At 40.8% G+C, this 16,252-nt stretch overlaps 1 protein-coding gene across 1 annotated transcript in view; it reads right to left on the bottom strand.

The window, feature by feature from the left end:
- The window catches only part of LOC135456204 (potassium voltage-gated channel subfamily KQT member 1-like), a gene marked incomplete at its 5' end in the record, with an annotated part of 404,683 nt that overhangs the window by 164,347 nt on the left and 224,084 nt on the right, over positions 1-16,252 (bottom strand). The window contains one exon of the mRNA XM_064729935.1: positions 10,860-10,921. Within this exon, the coding sequence (XP_064586005.1) occupies positions 10,860-10,921 (62 nt within the window). The remainder of the gene's footprint in view (positions 1-10,859; positions 10,922-16,252) is intronic.

Below are 16,252 nucleotides of genomic sequence, written 5' to 3' on the forward strand. Positions count from 1 at the left end.
GCTGGGAAAAAACTCCTGGGCTTCAGTTCCTGTGCATTCAACAAGGACATTCCTCTTTCTATGGCACTACACAACTTTTTAATCAGAGTGGAGAAAGCACTGCACAAAGGTAGAAATGCTCTCTGCATGGCACCACTCAACCTTGGTATGAGTTCCAGGCTCAGCCTGCCACAGGCAAGACTTGCTGCTGGTGGCTTCAAGAAACTCTGCAGATACCTACAGTGACAAGTTGTGCAAAGGCAGTAACAAAACTGACATTAACAGGCAGCTTGTGGTAAGGCTGAGGAGGAAAGTTAAAGATGCTGATGTGTTTTGAGCTGCTGTAAAGAACGTGGGCTTTGCTGCCTCCTAGGGTATGTCCTGATGGCAGAGCCCGGGAGAGACCTGAACTCCTGCAAAACTTCCCCAGGGCAGGGAAGGTGCCAGTGGGTTTATGAGGGCAGAGAGGCCAGGGTGGTCTAGTTCTGAGCATTCACTTGGCCTTTCAGCTGCTTTTTCTGGACAGTGTGTAGGAATATAAACCAGAGTCTGCAACAGCTACTTACAGTCAGTACAATTCAAATCCCTTAAAAAGCTTAACATTTTAAATACACACTATGTATTTCATGTTCATCCTCTTCCTTTTGGGAATTTTGAGGCTCCAGCTTTTTTTTTTTTTTTCATGCGTATGTCCACAGCAAAGACTAGAAGTAGGTAATTTTAAGAATTCTCACTGTTCAGGAACACCTCTGGTGCAGGTAGCTGGGCTGGCAAGCTGCAGATGGAAATGCAGGCTGAGATGCAGGTTTAAATGCAGGCTGAGATGCAGATTTAAATGCAGAGTGAAGTACAACCTGAGCTCTGGGTGGAGCCCAGGACAAGAGGATGAACTGCTGACCTTTGGGGTGACAAAGGGCACAAAGGCAGGTGACAGCCAGCCAGGTGAATGGACACTGAGACACAGCAGCAGCAGCTGGGAATTGCCAACCTTTTGGACAACAAGGGAGATGGAAACACGTGATGGCAGCGAGGTGGATGGACACAGAGATGGGGACTGGCCAGGGGGAGATTGTGATGGGATAAAATCCCAGAGTTCCTTTGCTGGGGTCCCTCCTTGGAGGCAGCAGCTTGGGCTGTTTCGGTGTCACTGCCCCAGGAACAAGTGGCTTCATGGAATGAGACATGTGGGACTCTGCCACCTCTGCCATGGCAAAGCTGGTGTGATGTGAGGGGGGTGTGAGGGGAGCCAGGCCAAGGAAGGGCCTTCAGTCCCAGAAAGTCTCTGACCTTGGGAGTGCCACTGCCAGAGAGTCCCAGAGGGAATGGTCTGACTGGGGAGTTTCCTTAACATCCCATAACTGCACAACTCCAAATGCAGAAGCCTTAAGAAACGTGCAGGGTAGAAGGAAGCTTGTGATAATATTGCTGATAGTCTTGCAATCTCTACTCCTGAAGAGGAAAGGCAGCTGTGTGAGCCAGATCCTCAATCCAGAGGGAGATCTGGTGAGACAATTAACCTGACTGGCAGCAAAGCCTAGCCCTGTACTATCCCACATTTCACATTACACTGTTTTGGCTCTATTCCACACCTGTTAAAGTTGCTTTATATGCCTTGCTGTATCTTTCACCTCTTGAAAACCAGTCCTTTTTAAGTCAGTTATAGCCTCCTATTTTTCATAGTGCTTTTCAGAAGAGAAAATGTGACTGAATTTTCAGTATTTCTAGTTGTCAGGTTTTGAAAACACTGAGGCCACGTGTGCCTTCTAACTGTGGGCTGTAGGTCTCAGAAACAAATACAGAGCTGTCAGTTTGGTCCTTGATGATACCTTCTAAACCAGAGCAAGCAGGGGAGATCTTTATCTACAGATACAGGAGGGGGTAGCTCGGGGCAATTGGACTCTGCCCCCAGGGAACAAGGGACAGGACAAGGGGAAACAGCTCAAGCTGTGCCAGGGGAGGTTCAGGTTGGACATCAGGAGAATTTCTTCCTGGAAAGGGTGGCCAAGCCTTGGAAGGGCCTGCCCAGGGAGGTGGTGGAGTCCTCATCCCTGGAGGGCCTGGATAGGGCATTCAGTGTTCTGGGCTGCGTGACAAGATGGGGATCTGGCACAGGTCGGACTCCATGATTGTGGAGGTTTTTTCCAAGCTAAGTGACTCTGTGATTCTGTGACAGCTTGTCAGCACATCTGTAGTGTTCACTTGTCCATCCACAGCTTGCCCAGCACTCCTGGAGCAGTGTGCTAGACCAGCAGGGATGGTGGATGCTGCAGTGACTACACCACATTCCTGAGGTACCCTGCAAGCTGAACCACCCTGTGCTCCCAAGGCTCCTCATGGCATCACAGCCATAGAACCCAGAATGCTGGCTCTGGCCTGATGTGACAGCACACAGTTTATTTTATGGGCACTCTAGAGTGGAAAAAAACACTCCCTCATAAAGAAGAAAAGCACAGTTCTTCAAATACAATGCCATGAACAAACCCCTGGGTAAAGTGCTCAGTGATTTAGTAATATTTAGTTGTATTCTGACACTGCATAAAAATCCAAAACTCGAGGATGGAGCCTGTAATAAACTAAGCACTGTCCCCACATGACCAGAAGACAACTGAGGTACTCTGCACCACCTCTCCTTATCATGCTCAAACCCTCCCCTCCTGGTCTCAAAGGACTGCAGTGTGGAACAGACACATTGGCTAACATGGGCTTTATTCAAACACCACAGAACACCCAAACTTCTCAACAGGAAAAATATAATTTTACTTCATCTACACTATTTACTAGTAGGAAAAGTGATTGTGCTGTAGAAATATGTATTACTGGCCTGCTTGCTTTTTCCTGCTCCATAAAATTCAAAGCTATGTATTGAAAAGGACAAACTGGTGGTAAATACAGGGAAAAAAGAGTTTTTCAGTTTTTCTCTCCCTCACATCATTAGCCTTTATATGCAGTCCAATATATGAGTTTTCTATTGAAAGTTCTCTTCCCTAGATGCAGCCAATACATCAGGGAATGTTGTCACATTACTGCAGTGACTTGGTGAGTTTTTTCTGGTTTTTATTTTTCTTTTCTTTTACAGAGTGCTGTCATCCTGTAACTTGCCTTGCACAGCACTGTTCTTCATACTGCTTCTTACATATAATCCATTGCAAACACCCAGAGACCAGTTATAGCAAATTAGGCTTAAATTAGCCCATCCCTCAGCTGCCATCAGTGGATGAATAGCTCAAGGGTTAAACAGATGCTTGCTCTGATTCAGCACCACAGCTCTTGCATGAAACAGAAATCCAACTGTTAGTCTGGGAACTATTTGAATAGTAAAAATCTGTTTTATTTTTTTTTTCCCAGTGTACTTCCCCTGATCAAGATGGATTAGAGGTCAATATTACATGGCATTCAAATAGCATTAAAATTGCCCTGTAAATTATTGATCTGAAAAATAGCTACAGTAATTCTGAGGAAAATATTTTTTTCCTATAAGAAAATTTTACTGTGTTCTCTGTGAATTCTTCATGATGTTGGAACATCTTTAATTCAATCATAAAAATTAATTAGAAATAAACATGTTCAACTGAAAAGCTCAGAAAATCAAGATTATTTCACCCCAATTTTCATTTTCAGAAAGTCATTCTGAAGTGGAAAACTGGAAACACTTTCCTTCAGTGCATGATTTAAAACACATGATTGTGGCACTTTCTCAAAAAAAATGTTCCATTGGAAACAAATTGTAATTTTCAGAAGGAGAAACATTCCAAACAAATATTCTCAACCTGTCTGTAGGAAGGGCAGCACTTGCAGTGCACAGGCATAACCAACAGAGAACAGCTACAAAATATATTTTTGAATAAAGCTTTCTAAACGAAATTGTTCAACATCTGAAATTATTGGAGGTAGCAGAAAGTGTTCAAATGACTTTTTTTTTTCCCATCAAAAAATAACAAATTTTAAAACACTGCAACACTGCTCATAAGAAAAGGCAGGCTTAATGCATTAATGCATTTACGCATTTTTTTTCCAAGAGGATTGGTACAATACTCCAGTTTCACATTGCTAATCAAAGGCGTTTTGATTTTGGGCCCAGGATCATGTAGAACATTATGTTTATTTGAAATAACCTATTAAAAATGTTAAAAAGTAGATGTAAAATACTTAGAGGTGATCTAATTTTTGTTATTCTTTGGACATTCAGGTCAAAGCTCTTAATGGGAGGATCTGACTTTTTACAAAATAAAAAGGTCAAAATCTCGAAAATACTCTAAATTTTTTTTTCACCCAATAATAGTAAATAAATTACTTTGTTGCATCACAAGCAGCAGAACCAGCAGAGCTGTGACTCCTCTCCATTTGTGGCTGGACTTTCTGGCGCCTGAGAGGAGCCACACTCACACTGCAGTCTGTTCTGGGAGCAGGGGGATTTCCAGAGTGTCTCTCCTCTACACAGGCACTGATTTTCCCTAAAACTCACAGGAAATCACCATCTCCAAGCTCAGGACCCTTTCCTCCGTGTAGGTCAAAGCCAGTTGTGATGCTGGGACGGTTTTGGTGGACGACAGGAAGGCACAGACAGAGCTGATCATCTGTAGCCTTCTCTGTCAGTGCTGCTATTTCCAGAACATTTTCCCTGCAGGTTTAACAGCTGACTGCCTCAATATGTATTAGATTCCCAATGGATTAGATTCCCAATGTTCTAACAGCTCCCTTTTGTGGTATTTCCCGGCAGCCCTAAGTCACTGTGGTGTTTTTCTCTCCCTCGGTGCTCACAGTAACTCCGTGTGCTTTTCTCCAGGAGCACTTGTTCTTCTTCTGCAAGTGACCCCTTGCTTTTCTTACTAAAGGGAAGCTTTGAACCCAGCTGATTCCAGCTGCTCTGCCACATCTGGCTGTGAAACCCCTGCCCTGCACACTCCAAGGTGTCCAAATTCCTGGGGAATTCGCTCCCACCAATGAAGTTTCAGCCAAGAGAGCAGAGAAGCAACAAGACTGCACCAAGTGCCTAATCAGAGCAATCCTTGAGACTGCTCTAAATGAGATCAAACTGTTGGGGCTGGATCCCAGTCAGTGCAATCCCTGGGGAGCACACACTGCCATCTGCACGCTCATTTACTGGGCTTTGGAATTATTTAACATTTGATTTATGGTGGTGAATTGCCTCCTGGCAAACGTTCACTGTGCAAAACTCTCTGTTCCCTCACCCATTAAAAATCAGGGCCTGATCCATGTGAAAGCTTCCTGATGAGTTCACTACGTTTTGGATCAGGCCTCTGGGTCTCAAGACTGGCAGATAATATCCCATTTCTGTCCAATTTTCTTGCTCAAATTTAGAAGAAGCTCGAGTGTTTTCCATCAATGTTTTTATGTTTACTTTTGGGAGAATCCTCGCAGTGGGTCAGGTTACTGTGATATAGAAAGGATGACCCACTCTGACATACAAATTTTCCAAAGGATCTCAGCCTGAGGCTGACATCTGCCTCTGAGAATTTCAGCCCAGATGGCTGGAGTTTGGCAAAGATGGAAGGAACTGAAAATAGAGCTCTGTAATGGAAAGTGGTGTAGAACCTTAATAATAGGAGGGTGCTACCAAATACCACATATGATAAAGCTCCACAACAAAAAACATAAGGGAAGCACTGAGGGAGGATTCTTTCCGTTATGCCTCAGAATATATGATCCATCTCTTCTCTTACTTGAAAGGGTATCAGAGTTAGCTCTTATTTTTGCCAGAAATTACCATTAAAACCAGGCAGCTCAAACACCGCCTTTCCCTCTCAACTGTACTGAACAAGGTTTATCTGAGAAGCATAAACCCATCCCAGAGAGTCAGAAGAAGTCAGGACTACAATAGTTCATCTCAGCAGACTAGAAAAGTTGTGTGGCTGAGATCTAAGCAGTTAAATTTTCATTACTTTGTTTGCAGATTAAAAGCCCATCTTGATGTTTCAGTTACAAGAACACAATTTCAGTTCTACAATACTCAGCATACCACAAAGATTCCTTTAGTCATAATAGGTGTAAACATGATTTCACTCAGATTAATTCTGAAATGTTTGAGTCCCTATTTCTGCTTTCACCTCATCTCTGTCAATTTGCTCTTGATGAGCAGAATGTGAACACAGGAGCTGGAATCTTGTTAAAGCCATTTAAGAAATTTGCTGCCATTTGCACCTGCATAAATCCTGAGTAACTTCACTGGCATAAATGGAAGCACAATTTGGCTTGAGAAATCAGGGCTTTAGTTTTTTCTTACTTTTGTTTTGTTTTAATTCAGCAACAGATTAAAAATAAAACTCTAATGACATCATGCTTATGGCACAGAGTCAATGGATTTATGCTGGACTGCTCCAGAGTAAATGAGATAAGTCTTTGACCTAAGAAATCCACACAACACCCATTTGCAAGCAGCCTGCTGAAAAGCTTTCTGTTATGGAATGACTCCATCTTTAAGGAACTGGGGGCAAACAACCCACAAACACCTTGGTGCCAAAACCCAGTTTTGTTAACAAAGGGGTTTATTTCAGACATATTCTTAAAACCTCAAAAGTGTAGCATGCTCATATTGCAACTGACTCATCATGCACAAATTTTTGGCTTTTGTTTTCCTTTTTTGTTGCTTTTATTTTTTTTTAATGCATTTTAGTTATGCCCATCACCCCACTCACAAATTAGGGGTTTAGAATGGAAAATCTTACCAGCTTTTCATGCTAGTGGTGCTTGCAGGCACTGCCATGATAAATAATTTACTATTTAATGACTCCTGATGTAATCACAGCAGGAATCAGGTTCACCAACATCCCTCTCTCCATTGTTACCACTCTTCTCTGAGCCCATCCTTTTAGCTCCCAACTCAAGTTGTGTTTAAATTGGTAAAGAGAGAGTTTACTGCCACAATCCAACCTCTACATTTGTTTATGTTGGATGACATTTTTGTCCTGGCTCGCATTACTCAGATGGATAAAACTCAGAAGGGTTTGCTTTATTGCCCTGTTTTCTCTTAGTGTTCCTGCATTTTTTAAATGCTACCAAATGGTTGCTTTTGGCTCTCAGCATTATCACATGTTGTCTATAAGTATGGAAATAGTTATGGTAATATGGACGTAAATCATAACTGTAAATACCACATAAAAAAGACTGCCATATAATTATAAAAATACCTAATAGATTTCTTTTTCAAAGACAACACAGCTGTCCTTTCTAACCTTTCATTTGCAGATTCTTTTCTCTCCTGTTTTTATTTATAGGTTGCCGTGCAGTTTGACATAGCACACCACGATTTTTGTTTCTAATTTTGAAAAGAAAAGGAAAAGAAAGAATACCCATTTCATCATAAAGAAGCATTAGTTTACAATTTTGAAAAGAAACTAACGCCAGCTCTAGAACATCATCTTGGAACCAACCTCCCTCTTAATACATTTCAAAAGGATCTGTCAATGGCTACATACCACAATATAAAATTAAACCCTGCCATGGAAATGAAGGAGGGGTCGGCCAAATGGCACACATCACATGTTGGGAAGGAAGCCCCAATCTTTTTCCAAACATCTCAGTGGTTTTTTTTTCTTTTTTTTTTTGTGAAAAGAACCACACTAGGTTATTGCATTGGCCACAACAAAATAAGAATTTTGTGCTCTGCTCAAGGAAAAACAGGTTGAAAAGTGTTCCAGGCAAACTCCCACTATGCAATGTGCCATGTCAGTGAGAGGAGTGAAGCCCTGCACAGTGTTGATGTTGCCAAAAAGAAGTTTGGATTTTTTTTTGCCTGGGAGATACCACCATGCATTTTACCTGTTTCTAGTCAGCTCTGCAATGCTTTAAGGCAAAAAGGAGTAGACTTTTTTTCTGCAGGAGTTGCACAATGCTTCATCCTCCACAAACTGGTTCTTACCTCTTCCCTGTTAGCTTAAACTTCCAGAAGGACCCTGCTTGGTCACAAAAAAGAGGCTGCAGGCAGTGCTCTCATGCCACATGAATGGAAGGCTGTTATCTTTGTGTCTTTGCAATATTTTTGCCTCAAAGCTTCTTCCTATCACCAAGTAACCCCTTCAGAGACCTGTGCCTCTGGCTTTCTGTAGAGCAAATGCCATGTTTTTGCTGAAATAATAGCAAACCTCTCCAGGGAATGGAGTTCATCTTAACCATCAGAAATGTGTGCTTCCCTCTCCCTCACTCTGCAAAAATAGTAATTATGGCTTTATGCAGAACAACACACAGCTCTCAATGGGTTTGTTACACTCTGATTCCCTTCAAGAGAGGCAGCTAAAACAACTGAACTGCAAAATGCTGGTGGGGAAGGTCAGTCTGGACCAGAGGTGTGCTCACTGCTTATTGATGCAGCTCATTTAGGCAGATAACATTCTCAAATCCACACTGCATTTTTATCAGTCTGCACCAACTGGCCTTTGTCCAAAAATGTGTCCTTTTATCAGATGTGTCACTCTTTTGGGAGGCTGCCATCACTAGACTGGGTGACTGAATGTTAAAATAATTTCTCCAGGGGGAAGAGGTTGATCCCAAAGGTTTTCTAGTTCCAAGGGGGGGGATCATTTCTCATCACCAGCCGGAGCCTCATGTCAGACATGCCCTTTCTTCATTTATTCTCCTCAGAGGTTGAAACTCAGCTTGTCCTTCCTGATTGCAATATTGTTTCACGTTTGGACACATAGCAGTTACTACACAGTGAATTGTTAGAGCAGGAGAGCCCATGAGACATGGGAAAATAATTTAGGGGAAGCAGTTTGACAGCAGGATGCAGTAGTTTCTATTGTCCCATTAAAACAGAGATAGCTGGGAACTTAACTTTGTATTCATTATGTAAACAGATGTATTGTAGCCTGATGTGCCAAAAATATGCAAATACAAAAAGAAACTCAAACAAACCAAAACACCCAAATTTATGCCACCAAAACCTCAAGCAAACCAACACAACAAATATTTGCCCTTCTTCTGCACCATGTCTACTTACTTAGCAGGGATATGAGACTGAAGCCTTGTACACCTGAAAGAATGGTAATTTGTGCTAAAAGATCAAATGCCCTGGGTTCCCTCTGAGTCTGGCATTTATTTTACATTTGCAGTTTGGTCTGAGAACAAAAATGAAGCTGCAATGATTGACTCATCTTATGAAGACATCTTGACATATTTTTATCCTTTTCTACGTGTTTTCTCTGCAACAATAAGTAAAGAGAGGGGGAAATCACCAGTTCCCATGCAAAATTTAAAGTTTAATTCTTTAAACTAAAGAACAGCTTGGTCTTGCCCACTAATGGCTTGAGGTTGCACTGACTTTATTTAGACCATGCCTAAATTAAACACAGAACACAAGCAGGTATTAGAGATCAGTCACTGCAGCATTTCCTGCATCTCCTGTAACATTCCTCTTCTTATACCAAGATGCCTCTACAGCCCTCTAAGTCAGGCTTTGAAATAAAATTGATCAAATCCACAGCATATTGTGCTAAAGCTGGACCAAGGCCAGACACACTAAAAACTTTCTCACCTCTCCTCTTCATAAACGGAGAAGTCAGGAGACCATGAGCTGCTACTTCCAGAGGTATTTACAATTTCTCACTCAAAGCACTCCAACTATTATCACAGATACTTTTATTGCTAAATTTCCAGTCTGTATTGGGGGTTTCTCTATATATGCACATTCAAGAACTCTGAATGAAGCCGTGACATGAATTTACAGAGTATACAGAGGCCAGAGAGCAATTTATCTCTTTCAAAGTGAGTAAGGCAATCTGAATGAAAGCCATTTTCAGTTTGAACGGCTGTGGCTGCACAAGGGATCAATCCACTTTAAAATTGGCTCTGATAATGTCTTTATCTGATAGGCTGATTTTCTTGACATTGTGCAAGAAAGCTAAAAATCAAAGAAAATCTGTCCTTTGATAGTGCAGTGTCTCATATTTCTGATGTTGTCCTAGCAATCAACATAAAAAATTGATTTTTGATTCTTAGTTAATTAGTTTAATTTCAATTTCTGCTTTTTGGCAAGATGCACAATTCTTAAAAATTATGAGAAGTTTCTTTCCTCTTTCCTTCTCACCTCACTTCTCCGGAAAAAAGTGAAAAGAGAATTTGCATGAAAATTTGAGTAAGACAAGGTTACAAAAAGGGAGTGGATATGCCAAATTGAAATGAATTTTTTTCTGAGCACCATCACACCCCCCAGCAAAGCCACTATGGTGCTCCTGCCCAGACAAAGTACCCTGCTGGAGGGACATGAACTTTTAGAGGTAGGTAAGAGAGCTGACTAAAATACTGTTACAGAAATAGAGCCTGAGTTTTGAGCAAACTCATATTTTTGTTATCGCTTGAGTGGAAAAAGCTCTGGAGGATGTTTGGGAGAGGTCTAAGACAATAGAGCTTCACTGAGCTTTGGCCTTTGGGCACACTGCTAAGTAACTCTAATTAGTAACAAAAATGAACATATTCCTGGAGAGAAGACAGTGAGGGAGGGGCAGAAAATGTGCAAAGGTAACTGGGAAAAATGCAGTAAACCTTAAAGAATCTCAAGATTTGTAAATGAGATGTCAACTGTTGCTATTCACAAAGATTCCTGACACTAACATTTCTGTTCAATTCACTAATTTTTGTGTGATAAACACCAGCCAGTTCACAGCATTTATATACAAGGTGTGTGGTTTGACTTCAGCATGAAAGCAGCTCCTTTTACAAACAAGAATCAGGACTGCATAGCAGGTAAATGGTTAATGCTGAACAACACGCACATGAAACTTCATCAACTCCCTCAGAAAAATTAGGATATTATTCATTATTATGGAGCCCTGTAATTCTAAAGTAAATCATGCCAAGATACTATCTTGCAGGTCTCTAGATCAGATATCATTGCTCAGTAAAAAAAAAGCAAGCTTTCATGCACTTACCTTATCCTCCAGCCGGATCAGTCTGGCTCCTATACTGTAGTATCCTTTGTCTACCCCTTTTTCTAAAGAAAGAAGAATAAAAATGGGACATTCATTAGGTGGAGAATAAATTCAAACTATGAATTATATCTATGGTATTCAAAGGAAAAAGAAAAAAAAGCTGGTAATAGTAGGGTAGCATAAAATACATGAACATAAAAAGAAAGAATGAGTGAGAGAGAGTGGCTGGAGAGCAGGAATTAGTTTGTCAGACTGACAAGATTGAGTTAGTCTAAAGGGCAACTTGGACTTTGGTAGAGGAGTCTGTAGACATGAAGGGGTATGCATGGAGTCAGGAGTAACATTGTTTTGTTGTTTAATTATTTCAGTGGTTGGATGGCATGGGCAGGGTACCTGGGCCCACCTGCAATTTTGAATTTTACTGGCCCGAGCAAGGTAAAATTGCTATATGTAAATAAATCAGAATAGTTTTCAGCTGGGGCTGCAGGTCTAGGATACAGCATATCCAGGGGTTCAAGAGCTGGAGTGGTAGAGATCCATCCATCCATCCATCCATCCATCCATCCATCCATCCATCCATCCATCCATCCATCCATCCATCCATCCATCCATTTCCTCTCTGCAAAGGAGTCACTCTGGGAAAAGCTCTTGCATCCTCATTTTTCCTCCCACATTCCATTGCAAAGGGTGGAATTGGGAGCCAAGAGTGAAAACTGTGGAAAATGGGATCTATGCTTTCTGCTCACAGGATCTATTGCTAAGGAATGCCATAGTTTGAGGGTGTTATTGCACAGGGAATGAAGCACAAACCCACACACATTCAGAGTTTTAACATTCACAAGTTAAAACCCACAGTCTAATACTGAAATAACTTACAAGCTGATGGCAATGGAAGTTGGATGTTTTTCTCTACTAAAGTGTATTTCCAATACCTGGAGTAATTACTCCTGGATTTTTTCATGCATTGCTCCATTTTCATGAGCGCTTAAAGTCTGGTTTTTAAAGCTAACTAAGTCAATTTTGCTGAGGGCATGAGCAAGGCTGAGATATGTTGGCAGGTAGGCTGAGATATGAATTTACACTGTGCCAGAGTTCACAGTGAGTGCCTGTGTGTGCTCATCACATTCCTGGATTTCTCAGGGAGTCATACTTGCTTTACCATTTATATTTGCTGTGGGATATGTTTAGTGATCTGTTTGCAGCAAAGTTCACCTCAAGGTAACTTGTGCTGCACACATCACAACCCCAGAGGAAGACCAGTAAAAGCAGTGCTGGCAAGAGCACTTTGTGCTTTCCTTCTCCTCCTTTAAAAGGTCCTGCACCCTTGGCAGCTCTTTGTAGGCTTAGAAAAGAGAAGTGTTTCCCCAGAGAACTTGCAGGAGCAAATAAAGTCAGGAAAGAAAATGTGGGGCAGACAATAAGTGACACAACTTGGCTCATACATGTGTACTATTCATCGTTCACAACCTCAGAAACTTCTTAAAATGTAAGTGGCTGAGGCTCAAGTTTATCTCTGTGTTCATCTCTGCCTAAAATGAAATAATTGACTCTGCTGTCTACTTTCTAGTTAGTAAATCTGTAAACACATCTTTCAAAGTATATATATCAGAGAAAAAGCATGACTTTTAAGATTTCTAAATTGGGATGTGGTTTGAACAGCAGTGGGTAGAGAGTGTTTTTGTTTAGGTGTAACCCCAAAAAGTCTCCCAAACCTGAAGAACTACTTCAAAAAAGATTTTTCTTTTTTTAAATAATAAAATAGTAATTTCCTCACCAGCTCTAATTCCATCCTTCAGATAATCACCAAGACATCCCAAACCAAGTTAATAGTGTTTCCTATTTTAGTTATTCCTGAAAGCTGTGTGGAACTGGAAAGAAAACAGGGAGCAGATAAGCAGTAAGAATCTGCTTTGTGGCATGTGGCACTGCTCTAAGATGTGGAAAATCAGAAGTGGGAGGAATGATGCTGTGGAGGGAGCTGTCTCATGCACCCCTGTGCTGGCACACAGGCTCTGAAAGACACAAAATGCTGTGGTCCTCCCCCATTTCTTATCAGCCTCCATGGGGAACAACATCCAGCCCTAATTTAAAAGTATTTCCTTCTAATAGAGCCCATCTTTAAGAGCAAATGTAGTGTGCGTACAATTCACCAAACACGGGGGGGGTAAGGAGGGAGGGCACAAGTTCAGATAAAGTCGCTCCAGTACGTGTGATTTCTAGCTCATGTTTCGGTTTCTCTCTGGAGTCTTTTCTAGATAGATGATTTCAGACTTCCTACATTATTAGATTGATTGTTTTTACAGAGTTGCAAAGATTGCATGGCCAACTATAAATATGAAATGTCTAAATTTCTCCAGGCTTTACTTTGTAATCCAAAATAACTTCCTTTTAGAATTGAGTTTTTACTCTGTGTTGGGCACACTAAAACAGAGATCAGATAAGCAATCCCCTAACACTTATGGGAAAGGCACAGAGACAAAGGATGAAAGGAAGCACAACTTACTTGTAACTGGATGAAAATATTGATGGGAACATTTTATCTCAGAAATGCAAAAAAATAAAATCTTGCATCACATGGTTGGTATGATACAAACCCATTATTTTATATATTTAGATTTTACTCCAAGAAAATACTACCAAATAAGCAATAGGCAGTCTAATTCAGGAGACTGAATAGTTAATACAGATTAATAATAATAATAACATATATTTATTTAAATGGACATTTCTTCCCTGGAAGTCTTTACCTTCCTGAGTATTCTACTTTCAAACAACACAATCCTACATGAATTTCCTAATATTTTCACAAAGCTGGCCCACCTATTTTCCTAGAGAAGAACAAGATATGCCTCTTGCTAAAAACCAGAAACAAAACCAAAAAAACCACAAAAAAACCCCTAAAAAACCATCAAACACTTTTAGTTTTGCTTCACACCAGTTCAAGATATAACTCTTTCCCCTAATGGAAGCACATTATATAAATTACATAAACTGATATGAACAGGGGGAATGAGCATCCTAATCTTATTTTTTCACACAGTTAGTGTGCTGTATCTCATCAGAATATACCAAACTTAAAAGAAAATAATTTTTTTCCTTTGATTAGGGAAAAGTACTTATGAGGACCTTTAGGACAGTGAATGAATTGCAGAGAGATGGTCTCAAAATGGTAAAAGCTGGAAACGACTCTGCTTTATAGAACAAGAGTCCTTCCTTGATTTTTACACAACTAGAGGGGAGCTAATTCAAAAATATTCAATTTTTTCTGAAAGCCATCAGCTTATTTTAAGCAGAAAATGAGGAATTTGACAGGATTCTGGATTGTTGAAGACACCTCAAATCTTTTGTCCCAGATTGCAAGGCAAGATGAATTCTATTTGCCATCTGTTAGAGGTGTGGCAGTTGTTTTCTGTTATTGGGCAGTTTTCTTTATCTCTTCCACAACCACTCATCCCTCCAGGGAGACACCTGCTGATAAGGGGCCATTGAATGTCACTGCATGGCTGATAAGAATTACAGCAACCCACCATGAGAAGCTCTGCCCAGAGGGAGAAGCCAAACATTCCTAACTGGATATAATCTGAGATCCTGGGACATCAAGACAGCTTCTCCACTGGATTTCCCAGAGGAACAGCTGCTGCCTCTTCCACTGGATCTTCAGAGGAAGAATACAGGATCCCTGCTCCAACAGAACCACACCTTACACTCCAGGAGGACTGCAGCCACATTTCCAATGGGACTGCCACCAACACCCTGACCAACAGGGTGTCAGGTTGTGTTCTGACTCTGTCACTGCTGTTTTAGTTTACTGCATTGTTTATTTTATCTTTTTATTTTCTTCCCTAATAAAGAACTGCTATTTCCTGCTCCCATATCTTTGCTTGAGAGCCCCTAATTTCAAATTTATACCAATTTGGAGAGAGGGGGTTTACATTTTCCATTTCAGGTGAGGCTCCTGCCTTCCTTAGCAGACACCTGTCTTTCCAAACCAAGACACCTTTGTAAATGGTATCTCAGAAAGCAGAACAGTCCCTCTAGGAGGCATTGCTGCCTTCTCTTCGCTACCCGGGTGTAAATGCAGCCCCCTGGACCTGGGTTTGCTCTAGCTCTGCCAAAGCTCCATCCAGGGAAGATTAGGATGAGCTTATGGCAAGATCTGGATTCTTGGGTTTGTATACTGTGCATGCTGCTGAAAAAGAAGGTCAGGATTTCCCCTTCACACCTCAAAAATAGCAAATAACAAAGTTGCCTCAGTCATGGCAGCTTTTATTTGGAGTCTCTTTTCTTGTCAGCCAGAGCCTTTTGCAGCTGATTGGTAGAAGAAATTTAAAAAAGGTAAGGCATAGTCCTGGATCAGGGACTTGTGATTTCCATTGGACAGCCTAAAAGGTAAACTGCCAAAATATTTTTGTCTCCAGGAGGGGTGGGATAAATCAGTTCTTGCAGAAATATGGGTATCTCTCATTTCAAATATTAATTGACTTAAAAAAGAGAAAACTTAAGCTGAGCATATTTTTTATGCTTTAAAAGATACAGTGACCCAATTTCTTTTTAACAGATTGGAAGAAAAAGTATCAAAAAGCTTAGGTGGCACTTAATGGGAAAAAAAAAAAAGCAAACAATAGAACTGTCAAAATTTTGCAAGAAAGCCCTTTTCTCCAGGCATTCCCACCCGTGTCATACAGAACCAAGAGGTTCAGATAAACTGCAGATAAACATCAGCTTTTTGTGTACTTTTCTGAACCCAAACACTGGATCTTTTGTTTTACCTTGGCATTATGCTTCGCCTTTGCCCCTGAAAAGCTGTAGTAAGTCTCAAAAATTGCATTCAAAAGCAGTTAACTCCATCGTGTGTAGTGAAGGTCAAGCACTTTTTATTTGTATCAGTGTATGTGTCTACTTTTTTGATTCCATAAATTCAATTAATATGCTCTTTCCCTCTACATCAACACTTTCCTTTATGTTTATTATGACAGGAATCTGTTTAATCTGACAAAATTTTGTCCCCTGGAACACTGGGACAGTCTTCCAATGAAACTCAGAGAGAGTCTGCTGAATTTACTCATAAAAGTAGGGTCCAGGCCCTTGGAAGATTGATTCATTATCTTAGTGTTTTTAAGTCCACTCCTGCTTGAAAGAGTTTCAAAGAAAGGGAGGAGATGCCAAGAGCAAAAACAAGAAAAAAGGGAGAATTCTTCCTATATGCACATATGAAGGTGGAATTATCAGAATTCTTTGTAGAAAATGTCAGATATTGTAAGTTTAAAGGGATAATTAGGCAAGTTCGTTGAGGACAAACCATTTTGGAGACTAAATACACTGAAATCTTGTCAGGAAACCTCTGATGTGCAATGGGCTGAAAGCTGACAGGAAGGCTGGAGGCTTTTTTTACA

Source organism: Zonotrichia leucophrys, chromosome 1A (genome assembly GCF_028769735.1).
Source record: "Zonotrichia leucophrys gambelii isolate GWCS_2022_RI chromosome 1A, RI_Zleu_2.0, whole genome shotgun sequence".
Lineage (NCBI taxonomy): Eukaryota > Metazoa > Chordata > Aves > Passeriformes > Passerellidae > Zonotrichia > Zonotrichia leucophrys.